Here is a 20,681-nt window from a genome sequence, read left to right as displayed (position 1 = left end):
TCAGATCCTTTGCTAGGCTCTCTGCCAGGAGCATAAAGCATTGCTGCATTGGCGGTATTTACAACTACGAGCTATTGTGAGGGAGCAGTGAGCCTGCATTAATTGAACTGCCATTCAAAATGCATTCAGCCTTGAGGTTTGGCTTTTCTTCTCAGTGAAACATGGCGGTGGGGATTTATCAATAATGGGGAGACATTATGAAACACTTAATCCTGCAGTACAACGCAGCAGAGCTCAAAAATAGCATGACATCAATGCTTACACGCACAAGCTTACTCTCATTTTCATTCTCACATACACACACACACACACACACACACACTCACATACACAGATGCACAAACGCACCTATATAAACACACAAACGGGCACACCCACACTCACATATACACACTCTTTGTCATTCTTGCGCTCTCAAACACATGGGAATTACTGTCTTGCTGTGATGTGAATAGTATTCTGTGCTCACCATACAAAAGGCTTCGCTTGGAACTGCAGAAGCACTGTTGTCTTCTAAGTACTCCTCCCATACAAAATGCTCTGGATTGGGGTGTCCTTGAACAGAAGCCAAAAGCAAAATCTGATTAGAAAAAAAAAAAGAATGGCACACGCTGCCAGGCTCATTGATTTGGCTGCAACAGCAAAAGAGTATAACATGTGGCCCCGTGTGACTGAGGCACGTGGCTGAATACGCTAATAATGGCTATGGCTAACGGTGAATGTGAGAATTTTGCGAGGCAGAACCCCGTAACATGAACGCTGGAACAGAAGACCAAGCACTGCGTACAATATCAGGTATGGCAGCACTGTGTTATATAAGTGTGATTCACTGCTTGTAACATTTCAGTGACTGCTGCATACTACTTGTTCTTTCAATTTAGATTATTGTCATGTTTGCACATATAACACTGCATCATTCTGCTGCATTTGCACTCCTAACCTCAGACAGTACTATTATACAGTTATTACTATTGTTACACCTCTACACGTTTGTCATTACCCATTTATGTAGCAGTTGGAATCTCTAGGCACCTCACGATTCAATTCAATGCATCTTGATTGTTTATTACTACAGCCTACATTACACATTTTTCCCTGCATTTGTCATTAACAAGTAGTGTTAGTAGTGTGGTGACCAAAACTTGCATGCATTAATGAGGTCCTGCGTTGATGTCCCTCCTCCAAACCCACTAACAACCATGTGTGGCAAGGTATCCTACTTCATAATGTCTCTGTTTAAACGTGAGTTTATTTTATAATATAGCAAATGCAGAGACTGTTTAAAAATCAATTATGATGTTTTGTGAAATCAATTTGGAATTATTTCCCCCCACTCCTATTGTTTATAATGTCTTCTTGTCTATTGTTTTTTCATATTGTTTACAGAGTATTTAAGCACAGAGCTGTAATGTGCTGAACTTTACTAACTCTTCCTGCGATTTGAAGCTGAAGCTGTTAATTGGCTTCTGATCAGAGTGATGTTGATTTTTTTTTCTTTTTTAACATAAACGGCAAAAAATACTAGGTGGTTGCTTAGTAATGACATTTTATAAAGCTGCGGTGATTGCATTTTGATGATGCCCCATTCCTCAACACTTACAGAGCGGCTAGATAGCAAAATACTGTGGCCTGAGGTCAGCTATACTGATATAGTGAACTTCGTCTTTTCTGAAGGTGTAAATGGTGAAGAGCTACAAATCTAGAGGCACAGAGACGTACAATTACCTGCATAACAAGAAAATAAGAAAGGTTTTAGCAAACACAGCGACTTCATTGAAAGCTGAGGCAGAGCCAAGTCAGCATCAGCTAATGTAAATATCAGGTGTGGGTAATGCTGAGCAAAAGTAGAGTGGTGAGAACTGTGGGTTGCTCATGGACTGCAGGGTTGAGAAGTCCTGCTGCAATGCAGCAGCTTTCTTGTGGATGGTAGAGACATGCTTAGATATATTCCAGCTTTTATACATCCTATTTTAATGAGCAAACAATATGTATTCCCTTTGGAGCATCTTTCAGTTTTAAAGCTGTAAACCACACCAATTTCCTTTTCTTCTGTGGCATAGAAAAGAACGCATAGGGCACAGGACATGGATAATGTTTACAAATCTGCTTTTTTTATGTTGTTCGGACACCCAACAACATCACACACAGAGCCCGAGCTCATGTTTGAAACACAATCCATATCAGAGCCAATTTATTTTTACATTTACAAATTATTTTTACATTTACAAATTCTCTGGTTAGCACAACTGAAATTCTAGGACGACGGAAACAGAAAACGGAAATAGTGAGGAGTCACGACAGCCTCCATTGAGTTTTCAGGAAAATCATGGGTAGCAGCCTTATCTCCTTGTACATTTTTTTAATCTCAAAGCAGAACACTTCCATCCAAACTCCCCCAACTCAACTCACTGTACTACAGAGATTTAGTTCTTAAATAAACTCTTATTTAAGGAACAAAACAGATTTTCTCTCAGTTAAGAGGCTTTTTTTTTAAATATCACGGGGGATGGAGTAGACAGAAGTGGTTTACTCTGCTAAACAGTATCTGAGAGATTTAATGTCCAGGGCTTCTTTTTACAGATGTTTCTATTCAGAGGTAAGGAGGAGCTTCACCCTGCGGAGAATCACAGCTTCACCCCTGCAGATATGTGCACATGTTCCTTATCTATAATGAAATCTATGTTGCATGCAGGGGATGCTTGGCAGAATCCCAGTGTAACGTAATCTAGTTGTCTGAATTAAAGCACAAACTGTAATAGAATTTGCCATGTTCATATGCCCTGTACAGTTTACTGTATAAACATTTTAATTTTTCCCCCTAGAGTAAATGAATTCAAGCTAGCGAGGAGAGCTGCACCAGACACAGCAAGTGCAGCTGACACATTCCATATCCTCTCTGGACTGTGCAGTCTCGGCACGCCGATATGATCCGGTCTGCGTTCCCCTGGCTTTAACCTTGCTAAGCTCCTGCTCTGGGCAGACTTGGCTGGGCTAGCTGCTATCAGCCTGGGCCACATTTCCCCAACACACCCCCAAAACCTAAGGTCTGGTCTATCTCGCTCTCTCTCCCCATGGTGCTATTGCAGTGTGGCCAAGCCAGGCTTCCAAAAAAACGCTCTCCAATGCTCAATTACACGCTACTGTGCTCCGGTCTGGACTGCAGCCCCACATACGATAATGCTGAACTAAAAAGATGTGATAACAGCAGTACCTAGTAAACGATATGACACATAATGACGGTGCTCTGGGATTAATCTAGTAGCCCTGGCTGCTCTGTGTGGTTAAAGTGGGGAAATTGATGACAGCTGCAGTTTGGGTGAAGAGTGCAACTCTGGGCTAACAAAGCTTGGCACACAGCTCATCAGATCAAGAAGACAAGCGACGAGGGGCAGAGAAAGAGATGGCGAGAAAGAGAGAGAGAGAGAGAGAGAGAGAGAGAGTCCTTTGTAATACTAATTTTGCAGAAGCCTGCGCAATATGTAAATTTGCACTCTAACCAATCATGACGTTTTTTTACTTGCTGCTGTGAGCATCTTTACCAATCACAGCTCCAGATGATTTCTGTCGCTGTTCTGAAGTAATCCAACAAAAATAATTATTCTGGTTAAATTATTAAGTCACATTATAGATTTATCAGTGCATTTTAATACATTGTATGGTGCATCCCAATAGAAATATGCAGTAACGGCAGTACTTCCATGTCTTGCAGTCCTAGGTTACAGTACACCAGATTCACTAATCTAGACACTCTTCTACAGATGGTATACTTGCCTATTAAAGGGCAATTTAACTCTTTTACCCTCTAAGGTCCACTTATAACAGAAACAGTCGTAATTCATTTTTATACGATGATTTTCCAACCTCTTTTATACCTTAGCCTAATAATGTTTCTGATACAAGGCTGATACATGTAAAGGACCTCTGTTCTGACTGGCTGTCCTATATTGCACTTCCAAAATATAGTCGGGGGGGGGGCTCCTGAGTGGCGCAACCGTCTAAACATTGGCCCTATCATCAGGAGATCACAAGTTCGATCCCTGGTGTTGCCACAGCCATCCGTGGCTGGGAGCATGGTGGGTAGGATGCCAGCCCCCCCCTCTGCCCTCATCACTCAATGCAGTGCTAGTCGGCGCAGGTGTCTTTTAGCTGACCTAACAGATCTGGCGGTTGGCGCTTTCCTCCGAGTGCGTTTGGCTGTCCAATGACTTTGCATTAGCGGCAGTTCGAAAAGATGCGGTGGCTGGCTTCACAGGTCTCGGAGGAATGTATGGTATGTCTTGAATGTTTATCAGTGTTTACATACTATATCTAACTTATTTAAAAGGCCTACGATTGTGCCTATAATCTTGTTAGTGAATATGCAGAAAAGCTGATGTTTGAAGACAACAGAACCTCACTGATTTAGTATCTAAATCTGAACTTAGTTTTAGTTCTGTGGAGGTGTTGTACTTCTAGATGTAAAATCTCCATATTTTAGTATCAAAGCAAAAATGATAATTATGTTGATCATTAAGAGGATATGATTATTTAAAGGTCCGTTTTGGACTGTTGAGTAATGAAAGAGGAGCATCAGTGGTTTTGTTTGAGAACAGCAGAAATCAGTATAAGAGAACGTAAAGACAATCAATCTTAGAGACATTAATGCACTTTTCACTATAGTGTGCAAAGTCAGAGGGATACAACGGATATCTATTTTTGATTTTCAAAAATGCATCATCTGGACCTATATGTTTATGATATGATCTGACAAATCAATATACGATTAGGGGTGAAAGTCCTTTTGATTGCACAGGAGCTGAAAGCTTTATCAGAATCAGTCTAAGGGGGAAAAGGTGTGCCTTTATTGAATTAGAGTATAGCCACCCTGCCTTATCAAGCCAAACTGCTGACAGACAACCAACAAACAAGAAGGCAGCAAGCAGATGCCATTTTTATCTGTACTCTGGAGCCCTGGGAGAAGATTAGCCAGGATTCTGTTTGTTTGGGGGAAAGCAGCTTTGTGATTTTTCTCTGAGACAAAGCATGATAAAGAGACTGCAGTAATTGTGGGACCACAAACTGGCTTTTCAAAGAGCTGTCTGTCAAACGGTGCAGCAATTTTGGTCCACAGGAGTCAAAAATACTTAAAATTAAATAAACCCCTTTTCGAAAATGTAGGTTACTGATTAATACGCACAGCAGGCATGCAGTAAATGGATAAAAAGCCATATTGCGATTAGTATGCAATTATGTTGTGATTATACTGGTGTTGTGATATGCCTTCATGTTACATTCAGTCTCAAAATAGATGTATGAAAACAACACCGTGTCCTTAATTGACAAATCTATGTCCAGATGAGGACAAAATATTTTAGTTTACTTTCTGGGCTGTCAGTATCGATTATACGAGCAATCAGGTAGTCTACTTATCAGTTTATTTGTATAATTAATCAAGCAATCACATAAAATGTGCTTTTTTGTGTTCTGAACAACAATATACTATGTAGAACCTTTCAAAGATTTCAGAATACTTTACTGAAAAAGATAAAAAAGGAGTATTTAAAAATGCTTCAAATGTAAATAAACCAATTATGCAGAAAAAGCATAAAAATGTGTATCAGGGTTTTTTTTTGCTGAAAGAGACACTAGATGGACAATTTAAAATGTGCATTATCGGTTTATATGCGAGTAACAGCAAATTTAATTTCAATGCATTTCAAGTCACTTTCAGTGCTGCTTTTCAGAAATCTGCATTGCTCTCTCAAGCCAGTAATTTCATGAGCTTCTCACAGCTGTGCATATCATTTAGCAGTGTTTAATGCAGAAATCTTCACTTTATAAGTAGCCTGAGTACCACATCTACAATAATGCATGTTTTCGCTAGCACATCTATGGAAGTGTCAGTTTTAAGCTGGCAGTGGTGGTCCCTTTCCACACACAGGTTTCAAAGCTACTTTGGCCAGCTGTCCTGGAGCATAATGTGAAAGACTGGCTTGTAAGAGCCTTTTAAGTGGCACATTTTTTACCTTCTGTTTGGCATCAATATTATTGGAGGAGTCTGTTAGCCAGTTAGATGTCTGTCCAGCTCTTCTAAAATCTGCTTCACCTTTTGCTTTACATAAATGTAATTTAAAACATTTCATTTTATATTATATGCATGACATTTGTAACTACAAACATATGTGCATTCATGATCTACTGGTGTGAGTTTCCTCTCTTTCAGTGATGCTCACATAAGCAACACAAGCGCTAAGCGTTCCCTCGGGGGGAATCTTGAGACTGCCAATCTGATTTTATAAATGACCCCGTTGTGGATACATCGTTTATCATTCAAACTACAAACCACTGCTACACGGACTCATTGAGAATATCAAATTGAACCCATTTATTTTTACAACTGAGTAATCCCTAATTAAGTAATCAGGACAGCCCTAATTACTTTTAAAACTAAATGTGTTACAGATCACACAAACACTTTTTGTTCATATGTTTTTGAGAGTGTGGTTAAAAACTGGCCAGCATTATTTTGCCCAAAATCACTTACTGGATTTGCTGGATCATGTAAATGCCTTTTTTGCATACTGCAGCTTGATATTATACAGAAATAAGCATTAAACTATACTGTGAAAACTTAGCATGCTGTGATGCTTCTACTTATATTTTAAAAACATTTTATTTAAGGCAGGAATTTAGCACATCTTAGAATTCAGCACTCATTAGAACATAAATTTGTGTTAAAGATCTGAACACACTGCCCGTGTTGAAAAAGATAACACACTGGTTCTGTTAAAGGTAAGGTAAAGAGTGTTGTCCTTAACAGGACCCAAAGATGTGTTAACAAATGAACACATTTTTAACATATGTGTTTTGAGAGTGTATTTTAGGTCAAGGCACCTTATTCTGCTATTGTCCAGCTTTCTGAGTGATGTCTTCTTTAACTACTTACAACAAGGACACTAAAGGTGTAAGGACAAATTACAGACTAATGAAACTGAAACACGACTTGATTAATCCACCTTCAAACAGAAAATAAAATTACTTCGCACTTTAAATCACAGTGGCTGCAAACACAAGGGCAAGTTCACTACAGCCAGCAAGCAAACTGATGACACCTCCCTAATGTAGACGGATGGCACAAACGGGGCCCAATCATTGGCCTTGAATCTTTTCCACTGCCTGTGCGGCTGGAGTCAATGAAAAGAGATGAATCAAAATGACGTTTCTAACAGAGCTAAGAAACAGAGAACAGTGAGTAGAGGGCACGGGTCACAACTCGGGATTGGTACCTACCCTGAGGTGCTGTGAGAGGGCGCCCGTGGTCCTGGCACCAGCCCACAGGGTGGATATGGGGGCTACTGGCATCACACCTGAGCAAAACCACACAAAGACACAGGCAGAAACAACAAAAATATCATGCTTAGTTCCATTTACTTCAGGTGTCCAATAACATCAGTTTTCTCTTAATATTCTTTCAGGAAACACGACAATCTGACAATGATTTCCTGACAGCATGATAGCATGATAGCATCTTTCTCAGTTTCACTCGATTGAACAAATACTGTCAGTGCATCAGTTGAGTGTTGGATGCTTTTAATTATAAAACAGGGCTGAAAGCAGAAGGGAATAAAAGGAGGAAGAGAACTTTGGGGAAAGAAAGGAGAGGGAGGGTACTGAAAAAAACTCTGTTCTCTCTGTGTGCGTGTATGTGTGTGTGAGTTCTGCAGCGTGCCAAGACGAGATGATTGCTGGGATTTGGAAAAGAGCTGCAAGGCTACAAGGCTCGGAGCTTCTCCTGCTGGAAGCAAGCAGTATGACAGACAAAAGGAGAAGAAAACATCTCTTTCCAACGGACCCTACAATAAACTCTTCCCTTTTAAGCATCACCTTCACTGCTTTATGTGGGGACTAATTTTACCCCTTTGCCTCTTTTTTTGTCAAATTATGTAAAACACCAGAATCACTCATCTCACAGCACATTGCTGAGCTTAAATGAGAATTCCACCGGTTTCTCAAAATTTCTGCATAATCCAGTCTTTTGAGATGTTAAAAATTATTCAGAGTGGTTTGATGTTCAGAAAACTTACCGACCCCAATTTCTTTAAAGTGTTGGTGATATGAACCCAGGTGTCACAATGTCTACAACACAAATATAGCAATTTTATTTACTATCCAAAATGACCAGTGAACCTACATGGGTCTTCTGAGTTTTACTGTTGATTACAGTAAAATAGTGAGTACTGGTTTCTTTCTGTAAAGTATTTAAAATATATATTTTAAGCCAAACCTTACCGCAAAACTATTGTAAAACAATGCTTCAGACATCAGCCAACAATTTTGAAGATTTCATATAATATCTTTGTAAGGTAGCTTTTAGAGGCATAAAACACTGGACGGCTGGTTCCCATCACCACCATTGTGAACAATTCTTAATAAGTTTCTAGCATAGAATATTCCACAGTAAACCACTCTGAATTACTTTAATTACATCTTAAGCTTCAAAATATACAAAAATTAAGAAGTTATAAATAGCCACTTAAACAAATCCTCAATATTTATAGATTAAACCTAACATCACTTCCTTGTCTAAAAAGTCATGCTACATGGATACATATTCCTCTGATACAAGTAACATGAAATACAGGTTTCTGAAGACACGTCAAATCAGCATGGAAATTGTGAGTGAATGCTTTCCTACGGGCATCATGCTGCGTTTCAAAGGGCAAGGCTTAAGTATGCTGCTCCACATATATATACAGGTGATGAGCCTTGCTGTGTCCCCAGAATTCAATTAAACCTCCCTCACATACCTCACAGCTCTGTGCCTTCATTATACATTCAAGCCAATGGATTAATAATAACCAAAACACAAAAATATCATTTTTTGGTAAGGACACACTGAGAATGAAATATGCAAAAGCAGATGGCTCCTTGTTTTCAGTTCAGTGACATTTACACATTCCTTTTGGCAAGAAACAGAACACAGTTCTTTTAAGTTTATTCTATTTAAGTTTCCTTTCACTTACCAGTAGTCATAGGTGTCGTCCCAGTTGTCAAAGTGAACCAGGAAGCGATTGTCTACAATGTCCGCCACAGTGGCCACACACACCAGGCAGGGGTTCTTCCTGTCCACAGCCTCCAGCTTCATGCCCACTTGGAACTTCGAGGTGGATGTGGTCTGTTTCAAAAGAGGTTTACATCTTATCCAGAAAACTAAGCTCATGGTTTTAGGTTGCCTAGACCCTGGCAAAATCATTCTGACCCAGATTTGAACAATATTGTTGTAATCTAAAAAAAAATCCAAACCACAGTATCACAATGAAAGCCAGTGGCTTTTCCATAAACAAAGGAAGCATCAATTTACATTATTGTATAGGCAGAAATTTCACTTATCTAGCTGTTCAACAGACGAACAGATGACTAAACATGACTGTGCTCCCCAGATAAAGCAGACCATAAAGGTTTAGCAGTTGCCCACAGACCCTCCCACTCCTTTAACATAAACTCACTGGGTTGGTTTCCTGGTCAGAGACAAGTCTAGTCTTGGACAACATTCTAATAATATTCACTTCACTGTTGAATGTGTGAATGGCTACCTGGTATATGTGTCCCTGATCAGCAGTGTTGGGGATAACATGGTACAAAGCGACATGTTACAGTGATTACTTTTTCCAGTAACAAAGTAGTGTAATCCATTACTGTTTAATTCTACAATGTCATTAGTTACCAGCTTAAAACTAATTCTGTTACTTGCGTTACTCTTATGTCTCAAACAGAGCACAATTAATTACACATGATGAATTTGAAACATAAATTTCTCCTATACAGACATTCCATGCTTGTCATTGTACATAATTTACATGTGCCTGTGGTACATGTGATAGCTGACTGCATGACTTGCTGTGACCTAACTGTGACAGAACAGAGTTTGTGTGCAGGAAGCTCCATTGATGTGTTTTTGAAAGATTTCTACTGGCTAGTTTTTAGTTTTTTAACTGTGACTGGCTATTTCTTTCTAGATAAAGTACTAAAAAGTGTACTGGGTTTTCCCTTGCACTTTTTCTAGTTGGTATAGATGTGTATGGGTTTAAGACAAGAATATAGAAATAAAGTAACATGTTAGGAGACTTTTTCCAGGAAGGTTCTTAAAATGTGATCTGATTTTCAGTCATTTACTGCCAAATACATCTTAAACAAAAAATTTAAACAATCAAGATAATTTTAACTCATGAGATGTTGTACTGGGAAACACACACACGCACGCACGCACGCACGCACGCACGCATGCACACATACACACACATACACACACAACACCCCACCACCACAACCACCAACACCACCACTACCACCACCAACAACCAGCCAACCCAAAAGGACATTTCAGGGGACCACCAAAGAAAAAGCTTGGAGCTCTCAAGACTTTAAAGAATATCTAAAGACCTGAGCCTTGTCCTCATATCAACAAACAGTTTACAAACTTATCACTGTTGCTGTAGAATCCTTAAACAAGTGACAAAAGATCCAGAGGGTGACATATGAGGATCTGCTGGCTTGTCTTGCACTTGATATCTACTAAGTCTACAAAATCTGAATGAGACTGTCATTAATGGGAGGTCACCATGGAAGGAACCACTCTTCTCACAGTCTTTGTTGCACAGAACCTATTGGAACACTGTTCTGTGGATATTACAATGAAACAGATCTAAACTGCAGTAAAGCATGGTGGAGTGAGTATTATGGCGCAGGGCTGCTTTACTCAGTGCCTGAACAGCCTACAGCAGAGGGCGGGGGTATTGGTCTACGACCCTAACTCTCAAAAGAGGTGATTCAATGATTCAAAATATAGAATTGACTACAAAGTTACTCAAATGGAAGAGTTTCCATGAATTAGACATGCCAAGTTTAAACCTCAATACTATGGGCAGAGGCTTTCAAGTAAGATATCCCAACACACACATACTTTTTGTATAGAGCAATGGACCAATGGACCAAAACATCTAACTGGTTTATTACAGACCCCATGGCCCACTGGGATTATTTTGTCCAACTCTAGGCCTTGTTAAAGAGAAGTAAACAAACACACTTAAAAGAACTGCAAGTAACTGAACTGCCAAGCAACTATACAGTATTTTATTATTGTCATTATACCATTTTAAACCACACTGTCCCATAGCCTGATGTAGGATGTGTTCAATGTGCTAACTGCACTGCTGTAGAATCTATTCATGTGGGTGCAATACCACATCAGTCCGAACCAACCAAGTAGTTAAATCACCTATACCAAATCACCTATATTAAAATCACCATACACATCTACACCGACTAGAAAAAGTTCAAGGTAAAACCCAGTACACTTTTTAGTACTTTATCTAGAAAGAAACAGCCAATCACAGTAAAATAATTTAAAAGGTGCTCTATTTGCTTTTTAAAAACCTAAAAACTAGCCAGTAGAAATGTTTCAAAAACACATCAATGGAGCTTCCTGCACACAAACTCTGTCCTTTCACAGTTAAGTCACAGCAAGTCATGCAATCAGCTGTCACATGTACCACAGGCACATGCAATTTTGATAAAACTTAATTTGCAAAAATAAAAAATAAATAATACAAACACAGAATTCTGAAAAACTAGAATATCTGCTAGAAGAATGTGGAGAGTACCAGTGGCGAATTAAATTGTTCACTTCTACCTCCTCTTGCCAAGCAGTTTCATGAGAAAACCCTGTTAAGTTAATATACACTACTGTACAAAAGTCAGAGACCACCCTTCCTTTATTTAATGTCTGGTCAAAAATGATCATTAGGTGTAAGTTATTCATTTTTAAAAAGAGATTTCTAAAGAAATTAGATATAAGATAATCTACCTGCATGAAGAAGGAGAAAGTTCAATAAAAATAAGCAGGAAAAAATTGGATTGTCTGAAACTGGAGTTTAAAAAATGATTAAAAGATGCAGAGAAAATGGGAATCCTAACAACCACACAAGACTTGGAAGAGCACCAAAACTGTCACCATCAGACAAACAGCACTTAAATCTTTCATCTTTTAGAGAGGAGAAAATCAAGCTCCACTCTTACTTCTGGAAAAAAAATCCACAGGTGTTGCTGTGCATCTGTGTCTGTGTAATCCCATGACAACTCAATGCTATGGGTCTGAAAAGAGGTGTAGCTGTCAAGAAGCTGCTCTCAGAGCAATGGACTGAACACCCTAGATTCCAGACCACAACTCTGAATGTGTTTGGTATTTCTTGGATTGTGAGAAGCAGAAAATGTAACCGACTTCTAAGACTGAACTTTGGAGGTGTGGAAAAATATCCCTGCAGATCTTCCTGAAAAGACTGGAAGCTGTAAGGCAAAGAGTGGACACGCTACATACTGAAAAATGTGACATTTAATTAATAAAGCTTCAGTGTATTTTTTGTTAAATATGTTTTCTGCTTTTTTCTGACATTGAATAATTAATAACTTGAACTTAACGACCATTCTGACTAGAAATTAAGTAAGTGAAGATTAGCCTCTGAATTTTGCACAGAAATGTGCCCTTGACTGTTTAAACTACTTGTTCGATACGTACATGATAATGTAATATATTGTACTGTCTGTCTATTTATAATTCTGACTGAAAATCTGATCACGTTTAGGAGCTGTTCAAGCACACATTCAGACGATTCAGAAAATTCATAAATCCTTTCTTCACTCAAACTTAAGCCAAAGGATATGTTCTTTTAACAGCAGGTGTAAATAAGTAGATAGATAGAAGGATAGATAGGGCAGTGAAATATCCCTGTAGAACCTTTCTATGTCTGGACAGCAGCTTCATTCTGCCTGTAAGAGGCACTGTTCTCTGTTAAGAGAACCATTCATTCAGCTCAGCTTACTGCGCACTATCTGAGGCGTTGGCTGACTCTGCAGAAGACAGCACACTTACACTGTTTTGGGATTTGAATAAATTCTTTGGTGCAGCCTGAGCATTGCAAGCCTCCAAGTATTTCTCCCAGTTAAACTCATTTATCTTATAACCTGAGAGAGAGAGAGAGAGAGAGAGAGAGAGAGAGAGAGAGAGAGAGAGAGAGAGAGAGAGAGAGATTTTATCAGCATAAACATTGTGCAACACATATTGTGACTCATCATTCTGTGTCCATATTAATCAGGATTACAATTGATGCAACACAGCGATTCATCACTTGTGAGATTGAGGAGTGGCATAAAGTCCTATCACACGCTCATTAGAATACTATGCAGTACACATGCTTTGAATCATAACCAAAAAACAAAACAGAACTTGACTAACATTTTAATCTTTAATCACCTCTACAAATCTTATAGGCTACCATTATTAGATGATGTGGAACCTAAATGCTGACCATACATTCATAAAGGACATTTTTATACAGTGGGAGCTCTAGAACAGCATCCTGTTCCTATGTAATACGCCAAGATTAAGGAAAGAGTTCTCCATTTAGAAATTAAAGCATTTTACTATAGCTTTACATGTTGATGAATAAAGCTTCATCAGAATGTGTTTATTACTTTCAATAATTCAGCAACAACATTTTAATCTTTTCATTATGTAAATGCAGGCTTCACTTGATCTGGAACACGAAAATCATGTGATTTCTACAGATCACCACCAACCTTCAGTGAGAGCAACAGTGCTACATGTTTTCAACTCCTGTGATTGAAGCCCTTTTGGTCTTACACTGATACAACACGTTTTGCTTTGAATAGAACTGTATTATCATTCTGTTGTTGCTTTGTTAGTTTGCCTGCAAGCACTGCCCAATTCTGTTGAAGGCGTCCTCCAGTGCTAATATTACTGATATTACTGGTACTGCCAGCATAAGCACTGTGTTTGTTGTTGTATGTAAACATTATCAAAAGTTTTAAAATGCACTGTTCACTCCTCAGTCCATATATAGACACTGAGCTGCAAAAGCAGCACGTTTGAGAGTTAATTTCATTTGTGATGTCATGAAAGCCAAACCATTTATAAATATACGCCTATACATCCTACAGCAATTTAGCCCCACCCATTAACTCTGAAGTTGTACGGAGTTTTAGCCTGGACTGCTTCTTGAATGAGGCACAATAACAGGAACAGTACAGCAACAAAAATGTTATTTTATGTTTATTTCTAAGGGATAAAAAGAGGTTGGAAAATGGTCATGTAAAAATAAATTATAAAATGTTAGGAAAGAGGCACTTTAGAACTCTAGAATACTTCAGTGATAAATTCATCTTTGCAGCAGCTGGAAATATGTTTTATCAAGAGGGCCATTAAACTGAAATTGCCATTTAAGCTGTATTTGAATGACAGGACTACAACTGCCAAGTCACAGCAACAGCATGCAAGAAACTGGGCGTCAGGCTGGAACTATGGTTGGTTTGGAAGACAAAACTAGCTGAACGTGTTTAAAAAAAGTTAAGGTGTTAACACGTCATTACTGTGTTATCTATGACAGACAAGTGTAAAAGTGGAGTTACGAGATTTTGCATATTGCAGTGACTAAATATATATTGACAGAGCTCTCTCACCTTTTGGTGGGTGAAGTTTGTGACCTGTGGACTCGCACCATCCGGCTGGCCTGATATCAAGAGAGTCAGCATTACCCCAGAAGTCATAGCATTCTGAGTAACTATCAATGTGGAGACGCAACCGGTAGCCAATCACCTGGAAAACATAAAACGATTTTAAACAGTTTCGACCTCTTTAACCACACTATATGTATATCAAAAAGCATTTTAACACTGGAGTTGCCATCCTGCTGTGAAGCTTTAGACAGTAATGCTAACCTCTGCCACGGAGAGCACGCAGAACATGGAGGGGTGCAGGGGGTCGATTCCCTCCAGCCTCATGCCCACTTTAAAGCCATTCTTGGTATGAGGAAATGACTGGTTCTGCAAGCACACAGAACAATATTCCAACTGCGGAAAACCTTTTAAGTGCAAGCTTGCAGGAAATCAAGAGCATTAATGGACATTTCACTTATCTCACATCTCATTGTTTGTTTCTTCAAAATCAAGACGCTGCTACTCAGAAGATGCGTCTGTGCGCTCGGGTTGCTATGGAAACAGCTACCCGCTCGCTCGCATTCTAAGGGGAACAGATGTCTCGTCAGATCCCTTCATGGAGAATGTGGCCCGTGTGTCAGTGAGTATGCAGGAGGGGGCCTACTCTATAAATCAGTGCTTAATGACTGAAGGCAACAGAGTGCTACACCCAGAACAGTCAGCACTGTTAAGATACAAAGCAAACCATGTTGGGATTCAAACTCTTGTCCGGCAATAAGGAAAAAACCCTTAAGCCAACCATGCCACTCATTCACTTGCTGAACTACATCATCCTGACATTGGTCATGCTCTCTCTGCATGCACAGCACATCCCCCTGATTGAGAGTGAAATGGCTAGCAGAGGTTGCTAAGTCTACGGAGAGAAAATGAGTACTAAAAACTGCAGATTAATTATCCATTATCTGAAATTATTTTGGCTTCTGGAGGGCCGACGTGTTGGGTGGGGCTTGCAACGAGAGGAAACATCAAACTAATTCCATCATTTGAAACATACAGAGAGCCTTAAACAAGGAGTGCATAAAAATGATTAATATATAATAGTTAATCTGTTCATTAATGAATTTAATATTTTATGTTTTCTTCATCACCAATTTTGAAATTCATTTTAAATTGTTTGTAATTATTTCATTTTAAATAAAGATCATTTTGACAAAGGTTCAGTTTTATTATCACATTATTATTACAAGTAGTAGTAGTGGTAGTAGCTGTAGCAGTAATATAAACAAAATGCATTTAGCATTTTACATACTCTTTATTAAACTTTATCTAATGAATACTTAACCTCATAGTTTACTTGTAATAATTACAATATCTATATATTATTTAATTCATATAATGAAGAATGCATGTCTTTATTATATGAATTAGTATATCAGTATAGCCAGATAATTGTTTTTATAAAATAATCTGCACTGGAGGAATTAGATTTGATCAATACTTCATTTGATGATGTATTTATTGCACTTCAGAAGAGCAGAACGTTTAAATGACACTGGCTATTGTACTTACAGACCTAAATGTTACATCTCTCTGTAATGCTTATTCGGGGGATCTAGTCCCCATTTCTACATTTTATAAACGTGTTTGCAGTCGAATGCAAAAGCTTAAAGGCTCCCAGTCAAATGACACGCTTTGTTGATTTTCTAAGTGAAAATAATTTAGCACATGTTTAATAAGTGGATGTGCTAACTTATTTTTACTTAGAAAATCAACAAAACATTTGACCAGAGGAGCCCAAACCTTTGTATACAAATATATATCAGCATCAGTACTGACAGATGAAAAACATCAGGCATTGGCTCAGAATTCCCATGCCGGTGCATTCTTACTTACAATTTCAAATATCAGGTGTGAAGTAATGTCCTGCCTCAAAATATGATTAATGCCAAATGAAAATCTGAGAAAAAATTCTCATTATTATATCAATGTACTAACATCAGTCAGAAAGGCAACAAAAGTCATTTTGAGTGCATGCCGTACAACAGTGGTCTACTTACCTGCAGAGTTTAGCTCTAACCTGCATTACCCAACACTAATGCATCTGATCCGGCCAATCAAGGACTTCTGAAGAAGTTAATTAGCAGGAGCAGGTGCAGCAGACTGTGGCTTGAACTAGACTCTGCAGGTAGGTAGAGATCCCAGACCAGGGTTGGTGACCATGGCCCTACAATATAATTAAATTCTGCAGAAAAATCAGTGAATGTATTTTGCAGAAATAAAAACATCAAGTTTCATAATTTGAGTTAATGTTATCCTGTCTGCTGGAGAAGCAGTGTAACGATTTCCATTAAACACTCCATTAGAATAACAATCAAAGAGAAGCAGTGCAACAGTTATGCATTTAACCCGATGACAAACAACATAACTAGTTAAAACCAAAGGCTGATCTGGAGAGTAAACCTCACTTTAACTAAATGCTTTGTTGAATTACAAGATGCATAGTAAAATGATAAGCTGAGCAGTCATTAATCAATGGTTATCGTGCAAAGATAAAGACTGCTCATCTTCCTGTATCCAGCATTGTTGTAGGAGCTCTAAATGGAAGGGCTAATTGGAGGGCTGACTTAACAGAGTCCAGAAAAAAAAACTTGCTTCATGTGCTAAAGCTCACCTTTAGACCACCATTATTGAGCTTAACATCAGCCAAAGTCTGACAGAGAACTGCAAGCTCTTCTCTAATCAATGTTTCCTTACTCAAAAAGCTGCCTCCGAGCTCGCGCTTCTGCATGTCCCTTGATATACTGCTCTGTACCAGCCCGCAAGAGCAGCTCAGCACCCTCAGTCCAAATAGCTTACTGAACACTGCAGTTGCATCATTCGCCAAGTAAACGACTTGCAGAAAACTCCACAAAGACACCGCAGGAGGCACTCGCACCTCAACACAGTGCTCTTAAACATAGCCATAACAAAATCCTCATAGCAAAGTAAAGCTCACACAGTAAAACAGGCCAACCTAAAGAAAAGCTTGTAAAGTAAAAGGGCTCAATTCAATGGGACTCTGCAGAGTGAAAACTGCAGAGTTAGCACGTCGTCATTTGTTTTTTCTTTCTCCTCTTGTCAGGATGATCTATAATTATGCTCCCAAGCACCAGTGTACTATATGCACTAAATTGATTGATGATGTTTAATTTTTGGTGTTTCCCCTTGGAACAACAAAACATTTCAGGCTGAACGGAAGCAAGAAAGCTTCTCTTCCCTCCACATGGCATGTGGGCTACATGTACCAATTTATTTCAAAGCCCAGTTTTATCTTAAGTAGGTAGGATAATTAAAGGGCAATTTCACTCATTCTTAAAAACAAATCTGCAGGATGTAAACAAAGTCATGCCGAGTGGTATGCGAAACTTACCGAGAAATACACAATGGTGGTGACTGGAACCAGACGTCCGAAGTTTAATGACTTTAAAACTCCTTCATAGAAAGCCATTACATCTTATAAATGTAAATCTTACAAATATGCTATCTCATGTCTAAAACATTGTTAATAATAGTTTTGTGATAAGAGCTTTGGCTAAAACATTCTATTTTAAACACATTCATGGCAGAGGGGTAAATGCAGTGTGTTGTAAGGCAAATTAGTCCTCAAAAAAAAGTCTATTTTTTTAGATTTAACGCTATGTTACCACCATCATTTATATATAAAACTCAGAAGACACATGTAGGTTCATTGGTTGTTTTGAATAGTAAATAAAATGGCTAGATTTGTGTTGCAGACATTAAGGTTCCTATCAAAGGTTCCCATCACCACCAATGTAAAGAAAGCCTAGTCAATACGTTTTGCACATTTCACATTTCATCATTTCACATAAACCCAATCTGAATGACTTTGTTTGCACCTCAACAATAGAATTATGCAAAAAGTTTGAAAAAAAGGTGTAATTCGTCTTTTAGAACCAGCACTTCTGCTTCAGTGAAAACATATTCAAATGGTTAAATGCAAAAAAACTCGGGAATAATGATTTGAATGAACACATACAAGGTTATTTACAACAAACAGGATAAATAGACAGAATAGGGTCATTTGTGTGTGTATGCAGTGTCTAAATCATTCTTTTAAGTGTCCCATCAGTGGCAGCGTACATGACTACAACTAAATAGGAGTACTGCTGTAAACAGGAGTACTGCTGTAAGGTAACTTCTACTCAGTTAAGACATGCCCAAAGACAACAATAAAGCCAATATAAAATGTTTTGCACTGTCATAAACCCTCTTTTGCTGCTAAAAAATTAGTCCTATATAGGCCTTTAGCGATCATAATAAGATCAAATGGGTGCGATTGCATGTGCATTTATAGGAGAATCCTTCTCAAAGTGCCAAATAAAAGGGTGGAGATTATTATAATGAACTACCTACTCTAATTTTCCAAAGCTGACAGTAAAAACTGACCTGATTGTGCACACTGTTTAAGGCCTGTGAACAGCTTGTGTAATGTTTGTCACTGTTTCTGACAACAATACTTCAAATTTCAGCTTATGTTTGACTTCTCCAAGTTGTGAATCATTATGACAAAACAACAACTTAGATTTATACGTTGCATGTTGAAATATTGACTTGTTTTCTCAAAATAATGACTTATCTAGAAATAATTATATAAAATAAAAATATGGGACATACTACTTCCAGAAACTGATATTTTTTGAAATTCTAGTAAATTAAAACTATAAATTCATTCACACTAGGTGGAGAACATTATACATAGAATACGCTGCTGTGCATGGTATCAGTGACAGTGACAGGCCACGAGACTATTGATCAAACATCATATTAAGATAAACTTATAAGATATAACTTTTCATGGCTCAAGCTACAATTCTGCTAAAGCAGGCAATTCAGAGTCAGTATCCATCCAAAAGATGCTTGTGATGGAATAAACCTGTATGTTTGCTTTGAAACATGACACATCGGCCTTTTCCACTGATGTTTGTCCTTAACAATATAAGGTTAAAAGTAAGCTGTTTGGCTCTTCATTTTCTTTCAATGGAAGTTTTGTGCCACAGGATATAACTACAATAAGTAACAATTTAGACATTTTTTCTTGTGTTAAGTACATTACGTTTTCAGACTGTTTCCACACAAGAAATCACATTTTTATATATATATATATATATATATATATATATATATATATATATATATATATATATATATATATAATTTTAATATAAAAATGTGATTTCTTGTGTGGAATATAACTATATATTGTGTGTATGTGTGTGCATGTGTGTGCGTGTGTGTGTGTATATAAGACTGCATAGAGTAATAAATCACAGGGCACAGTTTTGAAAACAATAGCAATGCCACATTATATTTATGGGTCAGGCTAAACCTGTAAAAGAGCTGTAAAACTGAGAAGGGAAAAATGCACCGTGTCAGTAAATAACTGCACAACAGCAGAGTATAAGCCCCTCGTACACACTTAAAGGACCTATATCCTATATTTTTCTTGCATTTTGTTTTCCCCTGAGATCCAGTTACTCCAGTTACAATATTTGTATGGTTTCAAATACCAAATGACAGTAACTGATTATTACATAACCATTTTTCAGTTCTTTACTTGACAATTTTCCAGCCCTTATAATTTGTTACTGAACATTTAAAGGCCTAAAGGCACTCTAGATAAGTTTGTTTACTTATTTGTATCAAACATCATTCATGCTTGGATAAAATGCAAACCTTAAAAAAAACAACAACAACAACAACAACAACAACAACAACAACGTTTATTGGACCTGATGTGAAGTTTTACTATGTTAAAAATCATACTTGGAGGGAATAGGCCTTTTATATATATATTTAAAAGCAGTCCAGGCTGAAACACTTCTCAAAGTCACACAAATAAATAAATAAATAAATAAATAAATAAATAAATAAATAAATAAGACCATTCAGTCTTCAGTACATACATATGGAAACTAAGCTGCAAAATTACCCCATTTTGAATTCAGTGTTCTTGTGATGCCACGAAAACCAAAACATTTTACATATATCTGCCCAACCTACAGCAATTTAGCTCCACCCATTCATGTTGAAGTTATAAGCAGTATTTCAACTCAGACTGCTTTTTGAATGAGACACAATACAGAGCAGCTAACCAGAATAGAGGCCATTTACATACATCAGTCTTAAAAGGTATT

General features: G+C 37.9%; 1 protein-coding gene across 1 annotated transcript in view; it reads right to left on the bottom strand.

Annotated features, from left to right (window-relative positions):
* LOC118821269 (lethal(3)malignant brain tumor-like protein 4) overlaps nucleotides 1-20,681 on the bottom strand; it is a 110,194-nt gene that overhangs the window by 70,615 nt on the left and 18,898 nt on the right. The window contains 6 exon segments of the mRNA XM_036589814.1: nucleotides 470-555; nucleotides 7,270-7,346; nucleotides 9,003-9,154; nucleotides 12,905-12,996; nucleotides 14,512-14,647; nucleotides 14,770-14,874. Of these exon segments, the coding sequence (XP_036445707.1) occupies nucleotides 470-555; nucleotides 7,270-7,346; nucleotides 9,003-9,154; nucleotides 12,905-12,996; nucleotides 14,512-14,647; nucleotides 14,770-14,874 (648 nt within the window).

The sequence above is a fragment of the Colossoma macropomum genome, unplaced genomic scaffold, assembly GCF_904425465.1.
Source record: "Colossoma macropomum unplaced genomic scaffold, Colossoma_macropomum, whole genome shotgun sequence".
Lineage (NCBI taxonomy): Eukaryota > Metazoa > Chordata > Actinopteri > Characiformes > Serrasalmidae > Colossoma > Colossoma macropomum.
The sequence above is the reverse complement of the archived record's forward strand: the minus strand, read 5'-3'. Positions and strand labels throughout refer to the sequence as shown.